At 42.2% G+C, this 27,039-nt stretch overlaps 1 protein-coding gene across 1 annotated transcript in view; it reads right to left on the reverse strand.

Moving 5' to 3' along the window:
- Positions 1 to 7,176: 7,176 nt before the first annotated feature.
- dalrd3 (DALR anticodon binding domain containing 3) overlaps positions 7,177 to 27,039 on the reverse strand; it is a 29,656-nt gene continuing 9,793 nt past the window's right edge. The window contains exons 6-13 of the mRNA XM_060932173.1: positions 22,102 to 22,166; positions 12,500 to 12,558; positions 12,295 to 12,377; positions 11,970 to 12,096; positions 9,709 to 9,767; positions 9,492 to 9,608; positions 9,199 to 9,267; positions 7,177 to 8,891 (exon numbers count right to left, since the gene is read on the reverse strand). Of these exons, the coding sequence (XP_060788156.1) occupies positions 8,772 to 8,891; positions 9,199 to 9,267; positions 9,492 to 9,608; positions 9,709 to 9,767; positions 11,970 to 12,096; positions 12,295 to 12,377; positions 12,500 to 12,558; positions 22,102 to 22,166 (699 nt within the window). The 3' untranslated portion in view covers positions 7,177 to 8,771. The remainder of the gene's footprint in view (positions 8,892 to 9,198; positions 9,268 to 9,491; positions 9,609 to 9,708; positions 9,768 to 11,969; positions 12,097 to 12,294; positions 12,378 to 12,499; positions 12,559 to 22,101; positions 22,167 to 27,039) is intronic.

Genomic DNA, 27,039 nt, shown 5'->3' on the forward strand with positions numbered 1-27,039 from the left:
TAGGTTCTGGGAACAGTGTGTTGTGCACATCTGCAGGAATTGGAGAGCGGGATCAAGGAGTTGTTATTAAAAAAAAAACCCCAAACATTAAATTATTATTCAGCTCCACATATCTTCTAGAGACTAAATTGTGAATATTTTTTGATAATTTTGCTTTAATCTTGGCCAGTTCCCTGCCTCAGTCTGGTCTCCAAACGACATTTATTTATTGAGGGCTGGGTTAGGTTTAACGTTGCATTCTTGGTGCCTTGGAAGAAGTAACTGTAAGCTGTAATAATGTCATTTCTCACCCCTCATTGAAAAAGTGCCTTTTGATCATGTAAAACTCATAAAAAGCTACTTTAACTGTATCTTGGCGGCATGGCAGTGCAGTGATCAGCACTGTCCCCTCACAGCAAGAAGGTTCCGGGTTCAAACCTTACAGTTGTTGAGAGTCTTTCCGTATGGAGTTTGCATGTTCTCCCTGTGTCTGTGTGGGTTTTCTCCCACTTCCAAAATAAAAAAAAAAAAATTGCAGATTAGGTAAAACTTGTTGTATGTCTCTCTGGATAAGAGTGTCTGCTAAACACCTGTAATGTAACTGCACTTTACTTTAACACTTACAGGTCTGAGTGGCTATTTGTACTGTTCCACTATAGTGAACTTCAAACTTTCTTGCAACATTTTAGACTTAAAATTTCAGCACAGGCACAACAGTGGACAATACCGAGTAGCGTTAGCAACAAGCTAGTGATAACTCAAATATTGATTACCTTCTCAAAACAGTGATTATTATGGTCAGCATTATAGATCTAACCAAGTACTGTGTCTGTAGCTCTATAGCCAATATTGCTATAAACTAATTTAAAAGTAGAGCAGGGGTACTTTACACTGTTCAGAGTCTGAGCAGTCATGTTGATCTGACATCATTACATAAACAGGAAGGAAATAGAAGAAGTTGAGAAGACTAACAAGTTGAAGAGCTGAAATTTCTAGTTGAGGGGGCGTTTTCACTGGCTTGTCCTGGTTGTAAGCGGGGAATGACACATTGCAACTTCAGCATAAACCATGCCGCCTCCGAGACCCATGAAGCCAGCCAACTGCATCTTCTCAAACTGCTGCTCATACTGCATCACAGAGTGCAAATGTGTCACACAACTGGAGGAAAGCACTATCCACTATCTGCCCCACTATCCATGGGACAGCATGGTGGTGTAGTGGTTAGCACTGTCGCCTCACAGCAAGAAGGTTCTGAGTTCGAAGGTTCTATGTGGAGTTTGCATGTTCTCCCCGTGTCCGCGTGGGTTTCCTCCGGGTGCTCCGGTTTCCCCCACAGTCCAAAGACACGTGGTTAGGTTAACATGAAGTGCCCTTGAGCAAGGCACCTAACCTCCAACTTCTCCCTGGGTGCTGTAGCATAGCTGCCCACTGCTCAGGGTGTGTGCGTGCGTGTTCACTACTTCACATGGGTTAAATGAAGAGAAGAATTTCACTATGTGAATTTAAGTGTATAGATAGTTTTCACTGACGTCACGGCATTCCGAGGAACGCCCTCCAGCCACCATCTTGTGGGGCTAACAAAACGGACCATCGCTATTACCGGCTACGTTTAGTAATTTTAATACAGAATTTACTTTGAAATTATAATCAGACACTCCAACGCCCCCCCCTAAAAAAAAAAAAAAAAAAAAATAAAAAAAAATCGGATCTGCGCGATTCAGCCGTGAAAAAGCCGGCATCCGCCAAAAGGCACGCTGTTTGCATCCCTGCATACAGAATAGATCTAAAATGTTTTTCAAAAATGACCCTTGTGTGAGTGAAGTGACAAGTGTCAAATAGAAACGTGACAAACGAGCGATATTAAGTGTACATTACAATGTAAACGTACACTCAAGCGGTTCCAGTTAGGCATTCTCAAGAGATTGTTTACACGATGTTTTGATTTCCAAAAACAAACTTAAACACAATTGATTGTTTATTTAAACAACTTACCACTTATAAAATGATCGGAGCAGACTTTGCTGTTTGGAAGGCTGATAATCCTTGCGGTTGATTCCTGAAAGCCATAGATTTCTCCTTTGTATGCTGAGTTTCTTTGTTTGCTCGCCTTCGTGCTCCCGTACAGTGGGAATTCCATAAAAGCTCCGCTTGACGTCATCTGACCTATTACGACAGCCGTGAATACAACAGGTGTGCACCATTGCTAGCTTTAAATAGCCTGCTTGGGTTCTTTTGAAGACTTTGTACTCGCGCGTTACAATGTGTGCTCAGTCACCCGTACGGTAAGCTTGACCCGCAAGATGGCCGCCACTAGGGAATCCCCGACTCTGTGACGTCATGTGAAAACTATCTATATGTGATAAATAAAAGTTGTTCGTCTTCTGCAAGCATGAGCTCATGACAGCTTAGGGTCACCGTGATTGACACAGGAGAGACGGACAGAGATTATGACACCCCTCTCACCCAGAGAGCAGCCAATTTTGCTCTCTTGGACTCCTGGCCATGGATGGACTGTAATCATGCCCATTTTTGGTAAGTCGTGTCAAACGCACCATTAAAGGAACCAAACCGTAAATTCCAAAACTTCTGAGCTAAACACTCATTTATTGATTAAAAGAAAGTTGATTGTTCTTTGTATAATACAGTCATTTAAAATACCGACACACTTAACATGGGTCAAAGAGTGAACTTACATCTCACCTTATATACATATACACATGCATAGTGTTAAACCCGGTGAGGCGGATGGGACAGATATACAGAGTCAGGCTAGAGGCACAACTGCATTCTATGTTAATGGCACGTGTTTAACTGTGAAGTATGGATTAACGATAATAAAAGCATGGCAGATGTCACAGGGAGTAGTAAATATTGTAAGTAAAAGGGTCAGCTTAGATCAGACATAGGGAGGACTGGTACAAACTCTGGAATGTTTACATAACATCCGATATCATCCTGTACTGACACAGTCATTTACACAGAAAGAACCTAACTTTACATTGTGAGACTTCCATGCATGCATAAAACTGTAATGCTTTGCATTAAGGGTCCATTAACTAACGCCATTTCACACATTAAATTAGTATGAACGTCAGCTTAAATAAATCATAAATAACAATAAACCAATTCAGCCAAATAATCTACACCTGCAGTAACCTACATTCAAGTCAATGAGTAAAATGAAGCACCCTATGAAGACCTTAATTAACATGCCTGCGGTTGTTACAGTGTCTTGCAAAAGTATTCATCCCCCTTGGTGTTTGTCCTGTTTTGTTGTATTACAAGCTGGAATTAAAATGGATTTTGTTTGTGGGTTAGCACTTTTGATTTACACAACGCGCCGACCACTAAAAAGGTGCAAATTACTTTTTTTTTTTTTTTTTTAATTGTGACACAAACAATAATTAAGATGAAAAAACAGAAATCTGGAGTGTGCATAGGTATTCACCCCCTTTCATACGAAACCCCTAAATAAGAGCTGGTCCAACCAATTCACTTCATAAGTCACAATTAGTTGATTAAGATCCACCTGTGTGCAATCAAAGTGTCACATGATCTGTCACATGATGTCTGTATAAATCCACCTGTTCTGGAAGGACCCTGATTCCGCAACACGACTAAGCAAGCAACATGAAAACCAAGAAGCCTCCAAACAGGTCAGAGACAAAAGTTGTGGAGAAGTACAGTATAGATCAGGGTTGGGTCATAAAAAATATCCCAAACTTTGAATATCCCAGGGAGCACCATTAAATCCATTATGGCAAAATGGAAAGAATATGGCACAACTACAAACCTGACAAGAGAAGGCCGCCCACCAAAACTCACAGACCAGGCAAGGAGGGCATTAATCAGAGACACAACAAAGACACCAAAGAAGCTACAAAGATCCACAGTGAAGATGGGAGTATCTGTCCAAAGGACCACTTTAAGCCATACACTCCACAGAGCGAGGCTTTATGGAAGAGTGGCCCAAAAAAAAAGTAATTGATTAAGAAAATACATTTGGAGTTTGCCCAACAGCATGTGGCAGACTCCCCAAACACATGGAAGATGATTCTCTGGTCAAATGAAACTAAAATTGAACTTTTTGGCCATTATGGGAAACACCATGTGTGGCACAAACCCAACATTTCCCATCACCCTGAGAACACCATTCCTACAGTGAAGCATGGTGGTGGCAGCATCATGCTGTGGGGATAATTTTCATCTGCAGGGACAGGAAAGCTGGTCAGGACTGAAGGAAAGATGGATGACACTAAATACAGGACAATTCTGGAGGAAAACCTGTTTGAGTCAGCCAGAGGTTTGAGACTGGGACGAAGGTTCACGTTCCAGCAGGACAATGACCCTAAATATACTGCTAAAGCTATACTGGAGTGGTTTAAGGGGAAACATTTAAAATGTCTTGGAATGACCTAGTCAAAGCCCAGACCTCAATCCAATTGAGAATCTGTGGCATAACTTGAAGATTGCTGTGCACCAACGCAACCCATCTAACTTGAAGGAGTTGGGAGCAGTTTTCCCTTGAGGAATGGGCAAAAATCCCAGTGCCTAGATATGCTAAGCTAATAGAGACATACCCCAAGAGACTTGCAGCTGAAATTGCAGCAAAAGGTGGCTCTACAAAGTATTGAGTTTGGAGGGTGAATACCTATGCACACTCCAGATTTCTGTTTCTTCATCTTAATTATTGTTTGTGTCGCAATAAAACAACAATTTTCACCTTTAAAGTGGTAGGCACGTTGTGTAAATCAAATGGTGCTAACCCTCCAAAAATCCATTTTAATTCCAGCTTGAAATGCAACAAAACAGGACAAACACCAAGGGGGATGAATACTTTTTCAAAATCAGAAGTAAGGCTGAAAATCAAGTTCCAATATTCACAGCAAGAAAATTACAAACATTTAGGAACATGATGTAATTTACATTTTGTTAATTTATATGTTGATTTTGTTTTTAGTCACAGCTTGAATAAACATTAGTCGATGCAGGAGTGTATGAGTAGGGCGTAACATTTAACCAAACATCAGTGATACCTGATACATGATTACTTTAACATTTACGTGGTTTATTAATGCTGAAGTTGATGGTTTGTTAATGTTAATGGAGGCATTATATAAATGTTAGTTAACGAAAGCTTAATATAAAGTATTACTGAAACCCCACTGTGTACTGAGCAACCAAGACTGTTCAACAGTGTGTGTTTGCATCTTTAGTTCTGGTCCACAATACAAGGACGACTGACGGGACAAAGCACCAAGACGTACAGAACAGCACCAGGAGTTATGAAATAGCACCTCTGAGGTGAAATAAAAGCTCTGAAAGGCGAAATTTTAAAGAATGTGATCGTGCATTCCCTCACCAGCCGCCGCCGCGCCCTCCCCCCCATCTTGAAGTAATTAAAGGCAGAGCAGGTCATTTTGGATAAAATCAGCAAAAGTAAGATAGATTTTGAAAGTCCATGAAAATCAAACTGAAAAATAGATACCCTATGGGTACACGTGGCTACTACTTACAAATAAAATTGTTTTCTGATACCATGTCCACACAGTATATAGACCAGTAAGAGGCAGTAGCCACAAAAATGAACAATTAAAAAATAAATAAATAAAAATCACAAAAGTAAAATATACCAAAGTGTCTCTACTTTATATTATTCTACTCTTACAGTTTTCGAAACTGAAACCTCCGAACCGAGGCTGACATACACACGCTGTCGCCATGACCGAAACTCTTATTTCCCGGAAAAGGCCTGGCACTCGAGCTCAGTGGCCTCAATACCCTTTTCAACAACTTCCCATAACAACTCAGAAGACCACTGGACCTGGGTGAAGAAGGCGAGGAAAGAAAGATAACCTGGAGTACATTTTAAAATAGGAATGCACTTTCCCTCTGTAATAAGCATAAACATGTCTGAAAGTGATTTCTTTAATCTAGTCCATTTATTTCGAACGGTGAACCGAACTGTATACACTCACCGGCCATTTTAATCAGCACACGTGTATGAGTACGCGCACTGCGGGATTGTTACACTCATTCTTACAACACGATGACATAGTGGCTAGCGCCTCTATACGAGGCAGTAGCCACAAAAATCCTACCCCAACATTTAGCCCTCCCTCTAAAGCTACTCTTCCAATTGAGGTTTTTCACCCACGTGACCAAGTCATGTGATGCTGCCATTTTGGACGTCACGGCTCGAATCAGTTTGAATGCGAGGAAGGCGACAAACGAAAAACATAAAAGAAAAAGGAGCGAGATGCAGAAAACACCTTCACTATCCAGCGACGTAGGGCATTTACAGGGCGAGCAGAGGGAGAGGTATTTGCAAAAATTGAGGTTAGCAGGCTTAGAGAACGACGTTTACCTGCTTCCACCAGGATTGTTCACTGACGTACGGAAGTACACGAAGCCCTCGTCTTTACCTGACTTCGGCCCACATGATCTGTATACCCATGTCGTTAAAAACCCATCGCCATACACAGGTATTGATCTGAAAGCGTACAAGAGTTTGGATGCCTACAAATATTTTGTGTCAGGCTGGGTAACATGCCTACATCAGCGGGTCGTCCCTGGAGCCGGTGGTCGCCATCTTATTACAGCTAAGGTTTGTTCACATTTTCATTTACTTTCGGTCCTCAGGATAAACAAAATGTTATTAAATGTCATTGAAATAACTTCTTAGTCTGTTGAGACATGGCCCGTTATAAATTTGCTGTTACCAGGCAATGACCAAGAACTGTATTATTAGGGTCGGTGTCTGTGTTGTAGCAGTGTACTAGCAGCTAGCTGTTAGCACTAGCTAATGTCAACAACATAGTAGCTAGTATGTTACTGTAGCAATGTTTACGTTCAGTCATTTGGATGACTGTTAAAACCTTTCAGTCTCAAGTTTTTCCTTTACTGTATTTACTAGTTTACTGTAATTATGATCCGGCAGCTATTTACACCGGATCCAGTGTAAATAGCTGCCGGAGCCGACGTCCGAGCTTGCCGGAGCTAGCGCGCTCGGGCAGGCTGGGAGCTAGCGCGCTCGGGCAGGCTGGGACGTCGGCTCCGGCAGCTATTTACACTGGATCCGGTGTAAATAGCTGCCGGATCATAATTACAGTAAACTAGTAAATACAGTAAAGGAAAAACTTGAGACTGAAAGGTTTTAACAGTCATCCAAATGACTGAACATAAACATTGCTACAGTAACATACTAGCTACTGTTGTTGACATTAGCTAGCTTGACCTTCAAAATGGCGGACACCGGGGCGTCACGTGACCCTGTGACGTCAGGTGAAAAAACTCGATACACATGAACGCACACTGCCTGACTACTGCTGGAGGACGAGTCCATGAAAGAGAGGGACAGTTGGGGGGAGGAACATAGCACATTGTTGTCATATCCAACTACCTCATGCTCATTCACATGTAAGAAAGCTCCAGCATTATCATAATGAATGTAAAAACAACTAATATGGCTACTGTTAGTAGTCACAGCTGCCGACTAGCTTGCTAGTTTGAACAATACAGTATGTCCGCCTCGCCTTATGGAAGACTCCAGTCACATGCAAGGAGTGAATGGGCAGAGTGCGCACAGGTAGGTAGGTATACAAACAGTTAGGCCATCCAATCATTTAATGTGGACTGAATGAATTGATTAAACTGCTTTTTTTTTATTTTTATTTACAGCCCTGTGACGGTCGCGTACTCCAGATTCTTACTTTTTATTGTCCAAGCATTTGATTTATCATTGCTGTCAGGATATAAAAAGAATTTCAAGAACTATAACAGAAAATACTTCTAAAAAATTATCTACCCTGCCTTTAAGAACAAAAACCATGTAGATTATCGTGTTAGAAGAAACAAAAATGTGCAAAGTCCTCTGTCCTGAAGACTGTCCTGTGGGGGAAAACTAACTGACCATTACAAAGTGCTGACACTCCAGACTCCTTCCATAAATATTAAATAAACCTCTATATACAGAAAACTGCACCATATATCAATTAATCAACCGTTTTCTTTGATATATAACACATTTAGGAATATTTTTATTGTTACGCTTCATGTCGGTTATGTGGAATGTCAACCAAGTTCCCGTGGATGATCTGTTACTATAGAAACAAGGAATTAGTAAAACACATACCAATAACAAGACTGTTACGGTGCAGTATTCATTACAGCATGTGTTGTGGTTGTTTTGTGGTTTCTGGAGAGAATTTCTGATAGAACTCCTACTTTTTAGTTGCATGTAAGTAAAGATTAAAGTTTGGCATAAGAGAAATATTTGGGGGCTTTTTTTTTCAGAACCAGAGGAAAATATGACCGTATTTCAGGTGTGTAAAGCCTAGGTCACAAGTGGACATACGATTTTTTGGCCGTGCAATTTTTGGCGTTTCCCAAATCGCTGCGTTTTTTTTGTTCGTGGAGAAAGACGCACGTTGGCTGTAAGTTTGTCTTGCAACCTGAAAAAAAGTAAGCGCCCGTAGAGTTTGTTTGACACGACAAAGAACCTCTGCGGCCGGTCTGCAGCTTGAAAATCAGCACGTCACACGCGCGCCCTCCGTGCGTTTCTTGCATTTTTTTGCACGTAGACAGGCCGTAGGAGCACGTACGGCCGGTTGTGACCGAGGCATAACTGAGGACAAGTCGTTTAATACTTCTTGGTGTGTTTTAGGTTGATTATGGAAAGTTTGTAGCAAATTTTCAGGTATATTCCTAGTTACTTTTTGACATTTCAGGCACATTTCTATGTGGCATGGATTGTTGGTTTCGACGTACTGGTGGTGTCATAGGACTCTGAGCTATAGCTGTGGAATCGGGGGCAGATTTAGAGAATCCAAGGCGCTGTGGTAAAGTTCCCTCAAAGCCTTCAGCAACAGCAACCGGCAAAACATCTGATTAAAAAGATGAGGTAACGGCTCCTACAGAGTGAGACAGAAGGACAAGGGCAGAAACAGAAAAGAGATGACGGAGAAAGAAAGACAAAGCAGACGAAGAGAAGCCAGATGGAAAGTGTAAAAAAAAAAAAAAAAGAGACAGGAAGCGAAAGAGAAAAAAAAAGTGACAGTGCAAGAAAGGGTGGGAGGTTAATGTCACTGAACTCCATATGAACTGTTTAAATTACATTAATCAATGTTTCCATGCTGTTACTTGTAGCACACACACACACACACACACACACACACACACACACACACACACACACACACACACACACACACGTCTTACCCCAAGTACATGAACTCTGTTATAATATGAACTAAAGTCTTTACTGAGAGACACCAGGAATCTGCAGACCTGCACAAGAAAACAGACAAATACTGACAAGGAAGTTCAGTACTGACTATATATTATTTTCCTTCTAATTAACGTAAAAATCTAAGATGACGTGTGAAAATATTCTTGGAGCAAATACACCGCATTTTCACATAGACTAGCAAAGCGTACACACAAAAAGCACACATCTAATGGCGTTTCACAAATACTTTCACTCCCGTAAGCATTCACCAGCAAATACAAACCTGCTCTGTTCTTAAATTAACCCTGGCTCCTGCCCCATCCAGCTCCAGCGTCTGTCCCGATAGGTCCAGAAGCTCAGAGAATGGAATAAGGTAATTGAAAAGAAGAAGCCACTCCCCCTAGTGGAGACACAGTTTTACTGTAAGGACTGAAGTATTTTAATTATTCCTAAAATGCTTTATTTAGGACTCTATAAAATCAAATGGCATGTCAATTTACCTCTTCTTTTAGAGAGGAAAAATCCAACTCTGTGCCTGCAGGGATTTCGGGGTAGATGCCTGCAGAAAAGTCACTGCACATGAATTTTAACGAGTTCATCGTTTAAAAAAAAAACAAAAAACACCACCACACACTGTTCATGTCAGAAACATTGGAATGGGAAAATTCTGTTTTCTTAAAGAGGAGATATTATGAAAAACTCACTTTTTCAGTGCTTGTACACATACATTTGGGTATCTGAAGTGACTACCAACCCACAAACTCTGAAATAAGACACCCAGTCAGTTTCAGAAAACACGTGCTTCAACAAGCAGTTCGGATTTGGCTCCCCTTTCTATGTCACAACGGGAGATCATTAGAATTATCTGAATCTCCCTATTCATGGCTTGAGAACTGCCTTTGTGAATGAATATTCATGAGAAAAGTGATGCCTGATTGGCTGGCAGTAGAGTGGGTGGGGTGAGCAGTGGCTTGTCATCATTTAAAGGAACGTTCACTCAAATCGGCCGTTTTGAACAGGGCTGTTAAAGGCCTCTGCATGCTCTTGCGACAAGGCTTTCGCAGACAGCTTTTCGCAGACGGTTGTAATTTATCGTTGAGCGGGGAGTAATAGGCGTGCGCGATGTTATTCACCGCTACAACGCAAGGGGGCGCGAAGTCGCGAAATCGCTAGGAGTAGTTGGTGGGTGTGGTTAGTGGAGCGTTTATCCTCCGGTTACTTATAATGACTAGAACTGGAGTCGTATAGATGTACGTACTTCCTCACTTCCTCGATCAACCGCTCTTCGTGCTGCTCCATCTTCGCTCGTGTTTTTAAAAATGGCGGTAGTGAAAACAAACCAAACCGGGAAAGTAGGCAAGCGGAAGTGCGTGTACAGCGGATGTAGAGTGGACCAATCAGAGCCCTCTTGTCTGCGACGCTGTCTGCGGTGGTCACAATTTTTGGGAGGTGCATCTGCGAAGGGGGGGGGGGGGGGGGGGGGCTACGCAGACGCTATCTGCGGCGCCGTCTGCGAGGACTGGGTTGTCAGCATAAATTGGCCTTAAGACCAGGGGAGAAGGGAGCTGTGGTGCTTTATCCTTGTGGTATTTTGACCAAAGCATATCACAGACATTTCATTAGGACCTCAGGGAACTGTGTCAGCTTGTGGAAAAGGGGTACATCACATTTAAGCAAAAAAAAAAAATAGTGATGAGATCCTGATGACATAATGGGAACATTAACCTGTTTGAAAATTGAGTTTGCTGCTGATATTTAGCAAATGGTTTTCTATTCATCACAGTATTGTGCTCACTACACAGGGTGTAACCATTTAGTACACAGTCCAATAGAATTTAATATCAAATTTGAGATTCAGCAAATGGTACTCATCCCCCGAGTGCCTGTTAAAGGAGAACTGAAGGCAAATTTTTTTCTAATCAAAATTCTATTTCTCATTTTATTAAATATAGGAATGCGTTTTTGATCGCTATTTTGTCACTGCTATAGTAAGTTATAAATGTTTGAAATATGCTCTGTAATATATCAGTCCATATGTCAAAGCAATGGCTGTAAACGAGATTCGTTGAGACCTGTACGAGACATCGTAGGACGGAAGTAAAACGTACAGCGGAAATCAAAGTGACCGACATCTGCCAACGTTGTCAAAAGACGCACGCGCCCTCTTTCGAATGCTGACGTAATCAAGCCAGAAGTTTTGTTTGTTTTGATAGCAATCAGGAAAGTTTGAATAAAGTAGGCAGTAATCGTCATTTAAACTCGTTTTTGTGCAATATTTCATTTGGAAAACAGTTTTCAAAATGGCGGCACTGACACCTGGCTGACACTTCACGTTTCGAAGTCTCGCACAAGTCTCGTGAAGATCACGCAGATAAGCGACGCCTGCTGTGGACCAAACGAACTACATTCAACACGGCTAAAAACCGAACAGGCCGATAAGTATCATATTTAACTGCAATTAGTTGCCAATACGAGCCACGATATAAGGTTACTAAAACCGAAAACGTAATTGAATAACACGTTAATTAAGAAATAAAGCAAGTTTAAAAATGACTTCAGTTCTCCTTTTATATATCCTCTTTTCTTGTATAAAGCAACAGGGGTCAGTTAACAAAAAGGAATTATGCATTTTTGAATATTAAAACATTTAAATGTGCACTTCTGGCCTTCAAATATATAAATCTGATTACATTTTCTGATAGAATTCAAACAGTGAAATTTGTTCTGATAGCCCTAGTGTGTGCGCGTGCATGTGCTGTACCTTGCTCGACACCTTTTTCATAGCTGCTGAACAACGTGTGTAGTCTCGCACAGTTATACATAACAAAGACTCCTCCCCTGGGACCCTTTGTAGACACGCCCACTTCACGCTGTACATCGAGAGTCACCTAATAAAACAATGTCAGCAAGAGATTTCAGTCATTTCTGCTACAATGACCTTCAATACTGTATAAAAATACAATAAACAAATAAAACCGCAACCTTTCACACATACAGTACACACTCTTCAGTCATATAATAATGAGTTACTGGAATACTCTAGTGCGTGCAGACATACATGCATATGTGCTCAAACACACACTCACTGGGCTCGTGTGTGCTGTGGAAAGCAGCTCAAATCTCACTGTGGCACAAGTCATCACTCTGATGATGTCATCCCAAGTCTGTCCTACAAGGTCACCAGAACAAATAGAGTCACTTTCACACACACACGTAGCTCTTATGGACAATGCTCACACACACTGAGCTCACTTCCTCTCTTGCCACCTTGACTCGTTCACCTGCACTTACCTTCTACTTGCTCACCATATTTCATTTCTGAAGCTTCCTTCATCTGAGCTCTTCTTAATCTGAACAGAATTGATACACAAACACAATTATCTCATCTCATTATCTCTAGCGGCTTTATCCTGTTCTACAGGCTCGCAGGCAAGCTGGAGCCTATCCCAGCTGACTACGGGCAAAAGGCGGGGTACACCCTGGACAAGTCGCCAGGTCATCACAGGGCTGACACACAGACAACCATTCACACTCACATTCACACCTACGGTCAATTTAGAGTCACCAGTTAACCTAACCTGCATGTCTTTGGACTGTGGGGGAAACCGGAGCACCCGGAGGAAACCCACGCGGACACGGGGAGAACATGCAAACTCCACACAGAAAGGCCCTCGCCGGCCACGGGGCTCGAACCCGGACCTTCTTGCTGTGAGGTGACCGCGCTAACCACTACACCACCGTGCCACCCACAAACACTATTATTTGTATATAAAATCCTAATTATTGAGTTCATATGTTTCGGCCATACTTTTTGCTAACAGCCATGCAAGCTCCATAGACAAACACTGGCAGTCGAACCGGTTGTACTGAAGCGCCCTTGACTTTAAACTCGACACTCTTTTCGGATGGCGCCTTTGTCACAAGTTGGTTTGTGAAGTTTCTGCCCTGCTACATCTGCCCCAGTCAACTGTATTGTGCTATTATTGTGAACTGCAGGTGTTTACCAACAGCTGAGCCACAAAGCACCAGGCCATGCAAACTCACAGAGTGCTTAAGTGTGCAGCATAGTCTATAAAAAAAAAAAAAAAAGAGAAAAAAAAAAAAATCCCCTATCCTTTTTTGTATCTCTCACTACAGAGGTCCAAACTGCCTCTGAAAACATCATCAGTACAAGTACTGTGCATGAGGAGTTCCACGAAAAAAAGTTTCCATGGCAATGTAGCTGTACACAAGTCTCAGATCACTATGCTCAATACCATGCATTGGCTGGAGTGGTGTAAAGCATGACGCCATGGAACTCTGGCGCAGTGGAAACGTTTTCCGGAATGGTGAAGCATGCTTCACCACCCAGCAGTCTGACTGCAGAAAAGGGATTACAAATTTGGATTAGGTGGATGCCTGTCAAGCTTCTGCCCAGGCCATCTCCGTGCCAAGACCTGAACCCCACTGAAAATCTGTGGGCTGAGCTGAAGAGAGTCACAAATAGAGTCACTTTCTATTTGCACAAGAGAGGGCCAAGGACCCGGGATGAGCTACAGAGACTGTTGTTGTAGTAGTAGTAGTAGTAGTAGTAGTAGAAGATAACTTTATTGTCCCTGAGGGGCAGTTGGGATTGCAGCACAATCACAAGGCACTTCATGACAGAACGTCAAACATATAATACAAACACATAATACATACATCAGACACCAAGAGAAATAACACAGAGAACATTCATCACACCTACAATGCACTATGCACCATTGGGTATGGCCAGACCAGCTGGACATCTAGCTACTTCAACTGATTTAAAGTGCATATCATGGGTAAATTCAGGAGCAAGATCAATGTAATTCTCCAATTTTATATTAAACTTTGGTTAAATATCTGTCACATTTTGCATTTTGTGCAATTTTTTTACTTTGCGCAATACCAGAAAAATTCAGTTGAAATCAAGCCATTTGAGGCGAATTGGTCCGGCTCTGAAAAAACTTGGCATTTGGATTTCCCGGGAAACATTGATATTCGTGACGTCAATCTGGGGATTGCGGGACACCTCCTTCTGAATCCTACATCAGCGCTGGTTTGTTTATAAGAAAACGACCTGGTGGTTTTCTGCAAATTTCTTCAACGTTATCTCATAATTATTAAAATGGTTAACAGACGTATCGTAGGAGGGTGTAGCAACACCAATCTTGATGGGATTAGTACTCATCGTTTTCCAAAAGACCAGACAATGAGAGAGAAATGGGAGCGCTTGGTCTACACAGGCTGTGCACTGAAACCGTGCAAAGCTTGCTTGCGCTTCTACAGATAACGCAGGGCTCGAAATTCACGGTGGTCCGGTCGCCCGAGGTGACTTAATTTGTCATTCGGCGGGTAATTCCTGTCACTAGCCAACCCGGCTGGCTAGTTGAAAATAAAAAATATATATATGAAGCGAAGATTCAGACTAGGGCTGTGCGATATATCGAATATACTCGATATATCTCTGAAAATTCTGTGTGAGATACATAAAATTATTATATCGTAACTATCGAGTATTTTATGGTCATCTGCCGACTTGCATTTGTTTCATGTTTGTTGCGTTTGTTTAAAACATTTTCCGGTGGTTTTCTCCCTATCCCTCAGGCAGTAACTTGAGAGGCTGCCTAAGGGTAAAAAAAACAATAACGTCACGCACTCACCAACCAATCCTGGGCGACATCTAGGTGCTGAAAGGAACTTGCGGGAAGATTTTCTAGTTTTGGTTTACAGCGCTGACTCAGTTCGTGCAATCACTGATGTTGCATAGGCTACCGTGTAAGCTCGGTCAATTTCAGCGACAAATTAAAAATGGAAGCGGACGAATTGGTTCCTGAAAGAACTAGTAAGGGGTCAGTCATCTGGCATTTTTTTGGATATCGTGACGAGGACGTGGAACAGCAAATGACAATTTGTAAAAAAAAGTGTGCAAAAAAACCCGTATCAAAATACTCGGGTCTTGAAATAAATGCACATTAGTCATGAACAATGGTAACTACTCTCTTTTGTGTTGTTTTTGACAAAAGTAAAATTCATACATGAACAAATTTTGGCTAGTTGATTTTCTGTTTGGATAGTTACTTTGGAAGGTAACTAGTCCGGCTGGCTGGTGAAAAAAATATATGAATTTCAAGCCCTGTAACGTCATGATTCTGGCTCCAGACTCCCTTGGGATTTTTCCAGACGCGTTTTATTTTATTTTTTTCTGCTGTAGACAGATGGCCTTGTGCAAAATTACCCTTCTGGATGAGTGTGTAAAGGGACATACTTTCATATAAAAAAAAAAAAAATGAAATTGGTCCAGAATATGCACTTTAAGGCTTTTATGGCTTGTGGTATAAATGAAAATTTGGATCTGTTCTTAGTCAGAAAGGGTGAACAAAAACAACGCCTAGATGGCAGTAGTTTAAAAAAAAAAAAAAGAGGCCAAAGGGTGTGTGAAGTCACAAACAATATTATTTCCCTTTATCACCAGTCTATCTTTATAAATTTGTTCTATACTTGGAAAAGTGATCCCAAGTAACTTGCTGGCAGTTGTAACCGTCCTTCTGATTGTCTTTTTCTGTGACTCAGTGGCATTTCCAAACCAGCAGATGATACAGCGAGTTAAAACACTTTCAATAAAAGCAGTATAAAACATTGAGCATTTTGTTGTTAACATTAAAAACAAGCAATTTCTTTAAAAAGTACATTCTTTGCTGTGTCTTAGTGTACAAAAGATCAGTCCATGAGTCCCATTTAAGCTTATTATCTAGCACAACACCAAGGTACTTGTAGTTTATGACAACCTGAATAGTCTCCCCATTAATAACGGTGTCGGTGGATTGTTGTGACTTTCTAAAATCTATGGACATTTCTTTAGTCTTATTGGTATTTAAAATTAAGTGAGACTTATTGCACCATTCTAAAAAGAAGTCTAAAACTGGCCCATGATCTACCTCCCCTTCCTGGAGAAGGCTCACTATACAGGATCATCCGCATATTTAATAAAATGCCTGTTTTGTAAAGTACTAGTGCATGCATTTGTATACAAGAAGCGGCTAGAGATAATGAGATGAGATAAATAATAAAGGCGATAAAACACATCCTTGTGGGGAACCTGTGGATGTTGTCATCACATCAGACAGAAATGAGCCCGCTCTGACCCGCTGGACTCTACTGTTAAGAAAGTCCATGATCCAATAAATAATACCTGTATTAAGATAAAATTCATTGGCTAAAATATCTGCAAGAATCTTCGGTTCCATGGTGTTAAAAGCAGATGAAAAGTCCACAAATAAAATCTTAGCAGGAGTCTTTGGTTTCTCAAGGTGAGTGTGCAGAAGGTGCATTAATGTCAAGACTGCATCCTCCACCCCCCCTGGAGGCTTGATAAGCAAATTGCAGGGGGTCCATAAGACGGTGAGTTTGGAATACAATGTACCGCTTTACCAGACGCTCCAGGCACTTCATGACCAAGGATGTCGGCGCTATTGGTCGGAAGTCACTGGACTCCTTGGGTCTTGGCAGTTTTGGCACAGGTACAATTGTAGATGTTTTCCACAGGGTAGGGACTTTACAGAGATTAAAAATGTCAGTGAACACAGGGGCTAACTGTTCTGCACAGTGCTTCAGGATATTACCACAGATGTTGTCAGGGCCAGGACTTTTCCTTGGATTCCTTGTCAAGAGGAATGGTCTCAGATGCCCTGTTCTGTATCTCCAACCTTAGAAAATGTTACATGAGAAGACGCAGTGCTGTGTTACTGGAAAAGGGAGGCTGTTCAAAGTATTAAATGCAGGGGTGCGTGCTAATAATAGTGGCACATGCGTTTTTGTTGAAAATATTTCTTGAGAAGGGATTTGTTTTTCTCTGAATAAGTTTAATTTCAATTAAAAGGTTGGACTCTTGGGCGGCACGGTGGCGTAGTGGTTAGCGCTGTCGCCTCACAGCAAGAAGGTCCTGGGTTCGAGCCCCGGGGCCGGCGAGGGCCTTTCTGTGCGGAGTTTGCATGTTCTCCCCGTGTCCGCGTGGGTTTCCTCCGGGTGCTCCGGTTTCCCCCACAGTCCAAAGACATGCAGGTTAGGTTAACTGGTGACTCTAAATTGACCGTAGGTGTGAATGTGAGTGTGAATGGTTGTCTGTGTCTATGTGTCAGCCCTGTGATGACCTGGCGACTTGTCCAGGGTGTACCCCGCCTTTCGCCCGTAGTCAGCTGGGATAGGCTCCAGCTTGCCTGCGACCCTGTAGAAGGATAAAGCGGCTACAGATAATGAGAGAGAGAGAGAGGTTGGACTCTTCTCATTTTTTCAGAGTGAGATAAAGCGACTTCACCAAAAGGTAGATTTTTTTTTTTCCCTTAACCCTTTTTGGGTGGTTCTCGACTATAGTTGCAAATTGGGATATGGACCTTGAGCAAACTGATAAGTTCATAAGGCAGAATTCTGGTAGCCAATTTTGGAGTTTTATCAAAGTATCTTCTTATTGCTCGATATGGCAAAATTCAAGGTCAAAGGTCAAGGTCATTTCAAGGTCAAGGTTGCCCTTGTCTCTGTCAGTACACAAGCAGGTCTCTGAAATGCCTAATAAATCCATAATCTCTGACCAAAATCAAAATGTAATTGACCCCAATTACAAATCTGGGCCTTATTATAAATAATTCTATTTGAAAATGTATATTTATCACAATAAATACCGTATTGGCTCGAATATAAGACGGTGTTTTTGTTGTAAAAAATAGCTCTTAAAAAGGGGGGTCGTCTTAAATTCGCGGACTAGACAAAATGCCGCCAAAAACGAAAGTGAAAGTGAGGACAGTGAGAGTGAGCAAAGTGAGGCTGCGGATCTCTGTGCTGAGTAGCTGTAATTTAGCAAACTACCCTTTCCATTGTTTCAGTTGTTTATTATTGTAAACCTTAATGTATTGTTTAATGCATTGTTTAAAGCATTTGCACTGTTCTGCAAATTTATTCCATATACCCGTAGGCTATGGGAAGTTAATGCATTGACATTCTGAAGTTTATAAACTTTCAATCTAAACCTGACAAATTTGTTGAATTAATGCAATTTAAATGTTTTAATTTGGCTTGTCTAGTAGCCTGCAGTTTAGCCTCTTTTTTTACTTCTATGAAAAGTGTTCACGGAAATGAGACTGAAATGACCTCTATTTAAATGTGAAAAACAAAAGCCTCTAATTTTAAACAGAATTTTGAAATAAATACGCTTTATATGAATGAACATTTGGTCTTCAAAAAACTTTTTCCCCAAAGATGAACTTGGAAAAGGGGGGGGTCGTCTTACATTCAGGGTCGTCTTATATTCGGGCCAATACGGTATATGTATTAAAAGGGTGCAGCGTTTGTGTACTGACAGCATGTTTGTGTACTGACATGTTCAAAAATAAGACAACGAAGTTGATTATTTGAGCAGAACAGTAAAGATCAAATCATTCAACCAGGTAGTAAGTAGGGGAAGCTGGAAGTAAAATTAACAGAGTGTAAAAGGTGAGTACGGGGGGGGCAATTCAAATTTTTAAGTCAGTACACAGACACTCTCAGAAATTGACTAGGCCTAATCAGAAAACCTTTAAAGATATCCTGGTAGGATACATGTACTAGGTATAGGCCTATATACTAGTAGGTTGACAAAAGGGATCGAGAGACATCAAACTGTCATCCTATCAAATTGGTCAATACACTAACACAATAGTCAGTACACAAACAGACCCCGGTGTTAGTGTATGGACAAATAGTTCATCATCTGGTCACCAGGGTGCAGATGTGTACATGATGCCTGTGCATTGTAGTCTAGTTGAAAGGTCTTCTAACTCACATTCATGGCACAAACATGTTTTCATGACAAAGCTGGGCCTACATCATTCTAGAAGTGTTATGGCCCTTTTCCACTACCCTTTTTCAGCTCACTTCAGCCCGACACGGCTCGCGTTTCGACTACCAAAAACCAGCACGACTCAGCTCGCTTCAGCCCTGCTTAGCCCCTAAAACTCGCACCGTTTTGGAGTGGGGCTGAGGCGAGCCAAACCGTGCCGAGTGAGGCTAGGGGCGTGAGCAGACACTCCCCTGTGCACTGATTGGTGAGGAGGCGTGTCCTCACATGCCCACACGCCCCGCGAGCGCGCTGGGATCTGTAAACACTGCAAACCCGGAAGAATAATAATTACGAATTACGAGAATTTCTGAAGCCTTATGCGCCTCGCCTCATCTATACGCTCTTGCCAGTATCTGTTGGCGTTGTTGGTGACAACAAGCCACAGCACCAAGACCAGCAACACTAACGACACCATGTCCTCCATGTTTATTGTTTACTATTCGGGTCGTGAGACTACCGCTTAAAAGATCACTGAATCAGTGACATACAGAGCATCGTGGACGAGTTCGCGGAGCGCAAGGCTCGTCGTATGCCCTTCAAATAATGCGCGCAGTAGGCTATTGATGTTTTATTATGAGCCATGTACAGTATGTCGCCTAATGTTTTTTTGTTTCTGAGTTACATGTTCGTTTGAAGGACTTAATGTACAAAATAACATATAGTTGCACCCCGGAGTGTTGAAATTGGTAAACACAGTGCATTCAGTGAGGTTTGCACCGCCCTCCTTTTATTTCTGACTCTTCCTGTCACCGTTGCAACCTCTGAGCGCTCATTCGTATGCCCTTCAAATAATGTGCGCAGTATAGGCTATTGATGTTTTATTATGAGCCATGTACAGTATCCTAATGTTTTTTGTTTCTGAGTTACATGTTCGTTTGAAGGACTTGATGTACTAAATAACATAGTTGCACCCGGTAGTGTTGAAATTGGTAAACACCGCAGTTGCGGACATTTTGTAGCCTAAAATGATGTTATGATAAGCTTTAATAAAGGGCCCGGTCATTTGCCCCGCCCCCGGCCCGGCTCTGACTTGTTCCGCCACTGTCACTGATGTCACTGTTTGCGCTGCTTAACGACATCACGTGACGTCCACGCACTTTCGCTAACTCCACCCAATGTGTCCACCCACTTCCAGCCAGCACGGTTCAGCGCGGTTGTAGTCGAAATGCAACTCCAACAGCCCCGCTCAGCTCGACTCAGCTCGACTCGGCACGGCACGGCTCAGCCGCGTTTGTAGTGGAAAAGCGGCATTAGTGTATTGACTGCTATTATAAATTCTGTTAAAAATTGCCATACAAACCTGAACAATGCTGGAAAACTACCACAATATGAAATTCAATGTTTCCCTCCCTTGAACTTGTGGGATTCCCACAATGCACTGCAGTCATCTCAGTAGAATAGTTCTGTCCATTTTCCCCAGGTGTCTCTAGTAGTTAGTACTGTTAGTGTTACTGACTTAATTACTTGGGACACCAAAAATCAATTTCTTGGCGGGAAAATTTCTGACTAGTATTGGAAATATTTTCAAAATGTGCTTTTCTTCATGCTGCATGGACAATATTGATCATATTTAAATGGGTGACACAAAATAATAACACCAATAAATATTTTTCAGCAAGGGTTTATTTTCCTTCTGGGATGTATGAGACACACATTTTGGACCCCCTTGGGTACTTCCAATGAAAAATTCTACCAACACTATTATATTTCATCATCTCATTATCTCTAGCCGCTTTATCCTGTTCTACAGGGTCGCAGGCAAGCTGGAGCCTATCCCAGCTGACTACGGGCGAAAGGCGGGGTACACCCTGGACAAGTCGCCAGGTCATCACAGGGCTGACACATAGACACAGACAACCATTCACACTCACATTCACACCTACGGTCAATTTAGAGTCACCAGTTAACCTAACCTGCATGTCTTTGGACTGTGGGGGAAACCGGAGCACCCAGAGGAAACCCACGCGGACACGGGGAGAACATGCAAACTCCGCACAGAAAGGCCCTCGCTGGTCACGGGGCTCGAACCCGGACCTTCTTGCTGTGAGGCGACAGCGCTAACCACTACACCACCGTGCCGCCCACTATTATATTTGAGTGGATAAAATTTAATATCAATTAATTTTTATAATCAATAGGAAGGCATATGAACACAGACACCCTGATTTTATTTAAAGGCCTGGTCTCAGAATACTTGTTAAGTGAGGTGACACCAATTTGCAACTATAGTGGAGAACCACCCTTTTACTAATTTTTACAGGAGGGGAAATAATCATGAAGGGCACTGTGTGTGTGTGTGTGTGTGTGTGTGTGTGTGTGTGTGTGTGTGCGCACACGCGCGCACGCACACGTGTGAGTGAGTGAGAGAGAAAGACACACTATATCATCAAGTGGACACTAAAGATTTACGTGAGGACTGAGAACCCACAGGATGCAAACATGATTTTAATTTAATGTGGGCACGAGCAGCTGGTCAGATATAAAGCTTGCGAGACAAACAAAAGACCAAGTTCAATAACATTACAGTACTGTGTAACACATTAACAATATCTTTAGTAACTATCTGGTTTGAGTTGCAGTTGTTGAAATTAAATTACTAGTTTGTTTATATTTTGGGTCGAACGATCTACATTCATTCGAAAAGCTCATAGGCAGGTACAAAGAAAAAATATTAGCTGTATGCGCAGGATTAACTGCACACACAGCTCTTTTTGAGACTGCTTCACGTCACTCGTGGAGGTTGAGGAACCGTCTGTGCCAAATTTTACAGACTATACTGACCGTGTTGGTATTTCTACCTCTGGGTTTTTTCCATACTGTTTCTGGTGCACAGTGATTACACTGAAATCGTGGTGTTCTGGGAGTGCGTGTGCTTCTAATGCATCCGGTACAGTCATGATGCTGTACACGAACGTAGTAGGTTTTCCTGATAAACTGGCAATGCAGGGTAAGTACTGATGCATTCATTAAAATACTAAAATACATAGCAAGTTTTGTATGTATAGAAGAGTGCATAACTTACTGCAGGTACTGCGCTGCGCTCATTTGAGAGCCTGGAGTCTTTACTGGACCACACAATACCAGCCTCTAGCAGACAGACAGACAGACAGACAGACAGATGGAGATAAAAGCAAAAAAGGAGCCATTATAAAGAAACACTGTCAGCCTAAGGGCCCGGCCCCACAACACTGATAACTATAACTCCAACTATGATTGTACCTCTGCCTGAATTTAGTTCCAGTCTGGAATAGTCACACCACAACTATAATCCCGACTACAATATCAGTCGGTCCTGCCACTCTCTCATTATCTCTAGCGGCTTTATCCTGTTCTATAGGGTCGCAGGCAAGCTGGAGCCTATCCCAGCTGACTACGGGCGAAAGGCGGGGTACACCCTGGACAAGTCGCCAGGTCATCACAGGGCTGACACTGATACCCCTTTTCCACCAAATCAGTTCCAGGGCTGGTTCGGGGTCAGTGCTGGTGCTGGTTCACAACTCGTTCAACTTGCGAGCCAGCTGAGAACCAGTTTGCTTTTCCATAGCTCGCGGTGCTAAGAGAAGACGTGTCATTACGTCGCTGTATACGTCAGTTACGTCGTTGTATACGTCATTACGTCGCTACGTTTGCATAAACCTTGGCACGAATATCAAAGCAAAAACAACGTGGAAGAAGCAGCAGCAGCAACAACAACAACAATAATAATGGATGACTTCGCGCTTGTACAGCTGCTGCTTCTCGTCGCTTAAAAATGGCGATCTTTCGCGGTCTTGTTACTGTTGTTGGTCTTAACAACTCCGCCCCCCCCGCTGACGTAAGTGGTTCTTTCCTCTGGCCCAGCAGAGAGTTGGTGCTAGCCTGGAACTGGTTTTTCTGGCCCCAGAGCCAGTTCTTTGTCAGTGGAAACAGAAAACCCGGTTCCAAACTAAGCACTGGCCCCGAACCAGCCCGGGAACTGCTTTGGTGGAAAAGCGGCAATAGACACAGACAACCATTCACACTCACATTCACACCTACGCTCAATTTAGAGTCACCAGTTAACCTAACCTGCATGTCTTTGGACTGTGGGGGAAACCGGAGCACCCGGAGGAAACCCACGCGGACACGGGGAGAACATGCAAACTCCACACAGAAAGGCCCTCGCCGGCCACGGGGCTCGAACCCAGAAGCTTCTTGCTGCGAGGCGACAGTGCTAACCACTACACCACCGTGCCGCCCACGGTCCTGCCACTCAGGTAAATAAATGCGTGCAACTTAGGAACAGTCATGGAAGTTTTTTCCAAGTAGTAGCACATTATTCCGGGTCATGCTGTACAGCTTGGACTTCAAAACAACCCATGTACATACTCTGGTGGCTGAACAAATACGGACAGGTAACAGACTATGAAAAGTATTAAAAAAAAAAAGGATACAAAATACAGAGTGGGATTTTAATACGGATGCATCATGGATGCTAATAATTCATGGATTGATCACGGATGTTTCAGTATATTACAGATTGGTTACCAATTTCATATGGATGATGCATCATGGGTAAAAAAAAAAAGTAAGAAGTCTAAAACAATTAAATGCTGACTGCTGAAGTTCATAATTAAAATATCTTACCTGCATTTATATGTTTACTTTATTAATTTACTATTAAGGGCGGCACGGTGGTGTAGTGGTTAGCGCTGTCACCTCACAGCAAGAAGGTCCTGGGTTCGAGCCCCGGGGCCGGCGAGGGCCTTTCTGTGCGGAGTTTGCATGTTCTCCCCGTGTCCGCGTGGGTTTCCTCCGGGTGCTCCGGTTTCCCCCACAGTCCAAAGACATGCAGGTTAGGTTAACTGGTGACTCTAAATTGACCGTAGGTGTGAATGGGAGTGTGAATGGTTGTCTGTGTCTATGTGTCAGCCCTGTGATGACCTGGCGACTTGTCCAGGGTGTACCCCGCCTTTCGCCCATAGTCAGCTGGGATAGGCTCCAGCTTGCCTGCGACCCTGTAGAAGGATAAAGCGGCTAGAGATAATGAGATGAGATGAATTTACTATTAATATTTCATGAAAAATCACATATCCGTGAATAAAAAATCCATGCTTTGTAGTATTTCTACAGTACATTTTCCATGAATCCGCATTCCGTGACTTCATGATGCAACAAGGATGTACAAAGATGCCCAGGAAAAATAGCACATGCTCAGACAAAGTCACGTGTAAACAGTTACAGTGGTGCTTGAAAGTTTGTGAACCATTTAGAATTTTCTACATTTCTGCATAAATATGACCGAAAACATCAACAGATTTTCACACAAGTCCTAAAAGTAGATAAAGAGAACCCAGTTAAACACATGAGACAAAAATATTATATGTGGTCATTTATTTATTGAGGAAAATGATCCAATATTACATATCTGTGAGTGGCAAAAGTATGTGAACCTCTAGGATTAGCAGTTAATTTGAAGGTGAAATCAGAGTCAGGTGTTTCCAATCAATGGGATGACAATCAGGTGTGAGTGGGCACCCTGTTTTACAACCCCGATTCCAAAAAAGTTGGGACAAAGTACAAATTGTAAATAAAAACAGAATGCAATAATTTACAAATCTCAAAAACTGATATTGTATTCACAATAGAACATAGACAACATATCAAATGTCGAAAGTGAGACATTTTGAAATTTCATGCCAAATATTGGCTCATTTGAAATTTCATGACAGCAACACATCTCAAAAAAGTTGGGACAGGGGCAATAAGAGGCTGGAAAAGTTAAAAGGTACAAAAAAGGAACGGCTGGAGGACCAAACTGCAACTCATTAGGTCAATTGGCAATAGGTCATTAACATGACTGGGTATAAAAAGAGCATCTTGGAGTGGCAGCGGCTCTCAGAAGTGAAGATGGGAAGAGGATCACCAATCCCCCTAATTCTGCGCCGACAAATAGTGGAGCAATATCAGAAAGGAGTTCGACAGTGTAAAATTGCAAAGAGTTTGAATATATCATCATCTACAGTGCATAATATCATCAAAAGATTCAGAGAATCTGGAAGAATCTCTGTGTGTAAGGGTCAAGGCCGGAAAACCATACTGGGTGCCCGTGATCTTCGGGCCCTTAGACGGCACTGCATCACATACAGGCATGCTTCTGTATTGGAAATCACAAAATGGGCTCAGGAATATTTCCAGAGAACATTATCTGTGAACACAATTCACCGTGCCATCCGCCGTTGCCAGCTAAAACTCTATAGTTCAAAGAAGAAGCCGTATTTAAACATGATCCAGAAGTGCAGACGTCTTCTCTGGGCCAAGGCTCATTTAAAATGGACTGTGGCAAAGTGGAAAACTGTTCTGTGGTCAGACGAATCAAAATTTGAAGTTCTTTATGGAAATCAGGGACGCCGTGTCATTCGGGCTAAAGAGGAGAAGGAAGACCCAAGTTGTTATCAGCGCTCAGTTCAGAAGCCTGCATCTCTGATGGTATGGGGTTGCATTAGTGCGTGTGGCATGGGCAGCTTACACATCTGGAAAGACACCATCAATGCTGAAAGGTATATCCAGGTTCTAGAGCAACATATGCTCCCATCCAGACGACATCTCTTTCAGGGAAGACCTTGCATTTTCCAACATGACAATGCCAAACCACATACTGCATCAATTACAGCATCATGGCTGCGTAGAAGAAGGGTCCGGGTACTGAACTGGCCAGCCTGCAGTCCAGATCTTTCACCCATAGAAAACATTTGGCGCATCATAAAACGGAAGATACGACAAAAAAAGACCCAAGACAGTTGAGCAACTAGAATCCTACATTAGACAAGAATGGGTTAACATTCCTATCCCTAAACTTGAGCAACTTGTCTCCTCAGTCCCCAGATGTTTACAGACTGTTGTAAAGAGAAAAGGGGATGTCTCACAGTGGTAAACATGGCCTTGTCCCAACTTTTTTTGAGATGTGTTGTTGTCATGAAATTTAAAATCACCTCATTTTTCTCTTTAAATGATACATTTTCTCAGTTTAAACATTTGATATGTCATCTATGTTCTATTCTGAATAAAATATGGAATTTTGAAACTTCCACATCATTGCATTCCGTTTTTATTTACAATTTGTACTTTGTCCCAACTTTTTTGGAATCAGGGTTGTATTTAAAGAACGGGGATCTATCAAAGTCTGATCTTCACAACACATGTTTGTGGAAGTGTATCATAGCACGAACAAAGGAGATTTCTGAGGACCTCAGAAAAAGCGTTGTTGATGCTCATCAGGCTGGAAAAGGTTACAAAACCATCTCTAAAGAGTTTGGACTCCACCAATCCACAGTCAGACAGATTGTGTACAAATGGAGGAAATTCAAGACCATTGTTACCCTCCCCAGGAGTGGTCGACCAACAAAGATCACTCCAAGAGCAAGGTGTGTAATAGTCGGCGAGGTCATCAGGCTGGAAAAGGTTACAAAAAAAGCAAGCAGTTCATGTGAGGAAACCCACCGACATCCCAGAGTTGAAGCTGTTCTGTATGGAAGAATGGGCTAAAATTCCTCCAAGCTGGTGTGCAGGACTGATCAACAGTTACCAGAAACGTTTAGTTGCAGTTATTGCTGCACAAGGGGGTCACACCAGATACTGAACGCAAAGGTTCACATACTTTTGCCACTCACAGATATGTAATATTGGATCATTTTCTTCAATAAATAAATGACCAAGTATAATATTTTTGTCTCAGTTGTTTAACTGGGTTCTCTTGATCTACTTTTAGGACTTGTGTGGAAATCTGATGTTTTAGGTCATATTTATGCAGAAATATAGAACATTCTAAAGGGTTCACAAACTTTCAAACACCACTGTACCTGATTGGTCAGATGTTTTATCAGATCGGGGGATTGCTCCAGAAGCAATCTCACCAATGCCGATAAACCCAGGCCTGGGCTACAGGTATCGTTATCGGTCTGGTGTGACCACCAACCACATAAACTGCAGGGAACTGATTTAT

Source organism: Neoarius graeffei, chromosome 10 (assembly GCF_027579695.1).
Source record: "Neoarius graeffei isolate fNeoGra1 chromosome 10, fNeoGra1.pri, whole genome shotgun sequence".
In the NCBI taxonomy this organism is placed as follows: Eukaryota; Metazoa; Chordata; class Actinopteri; order Siluriformes; family Ariidae; genus Neoarius; species Neoarius graeffei.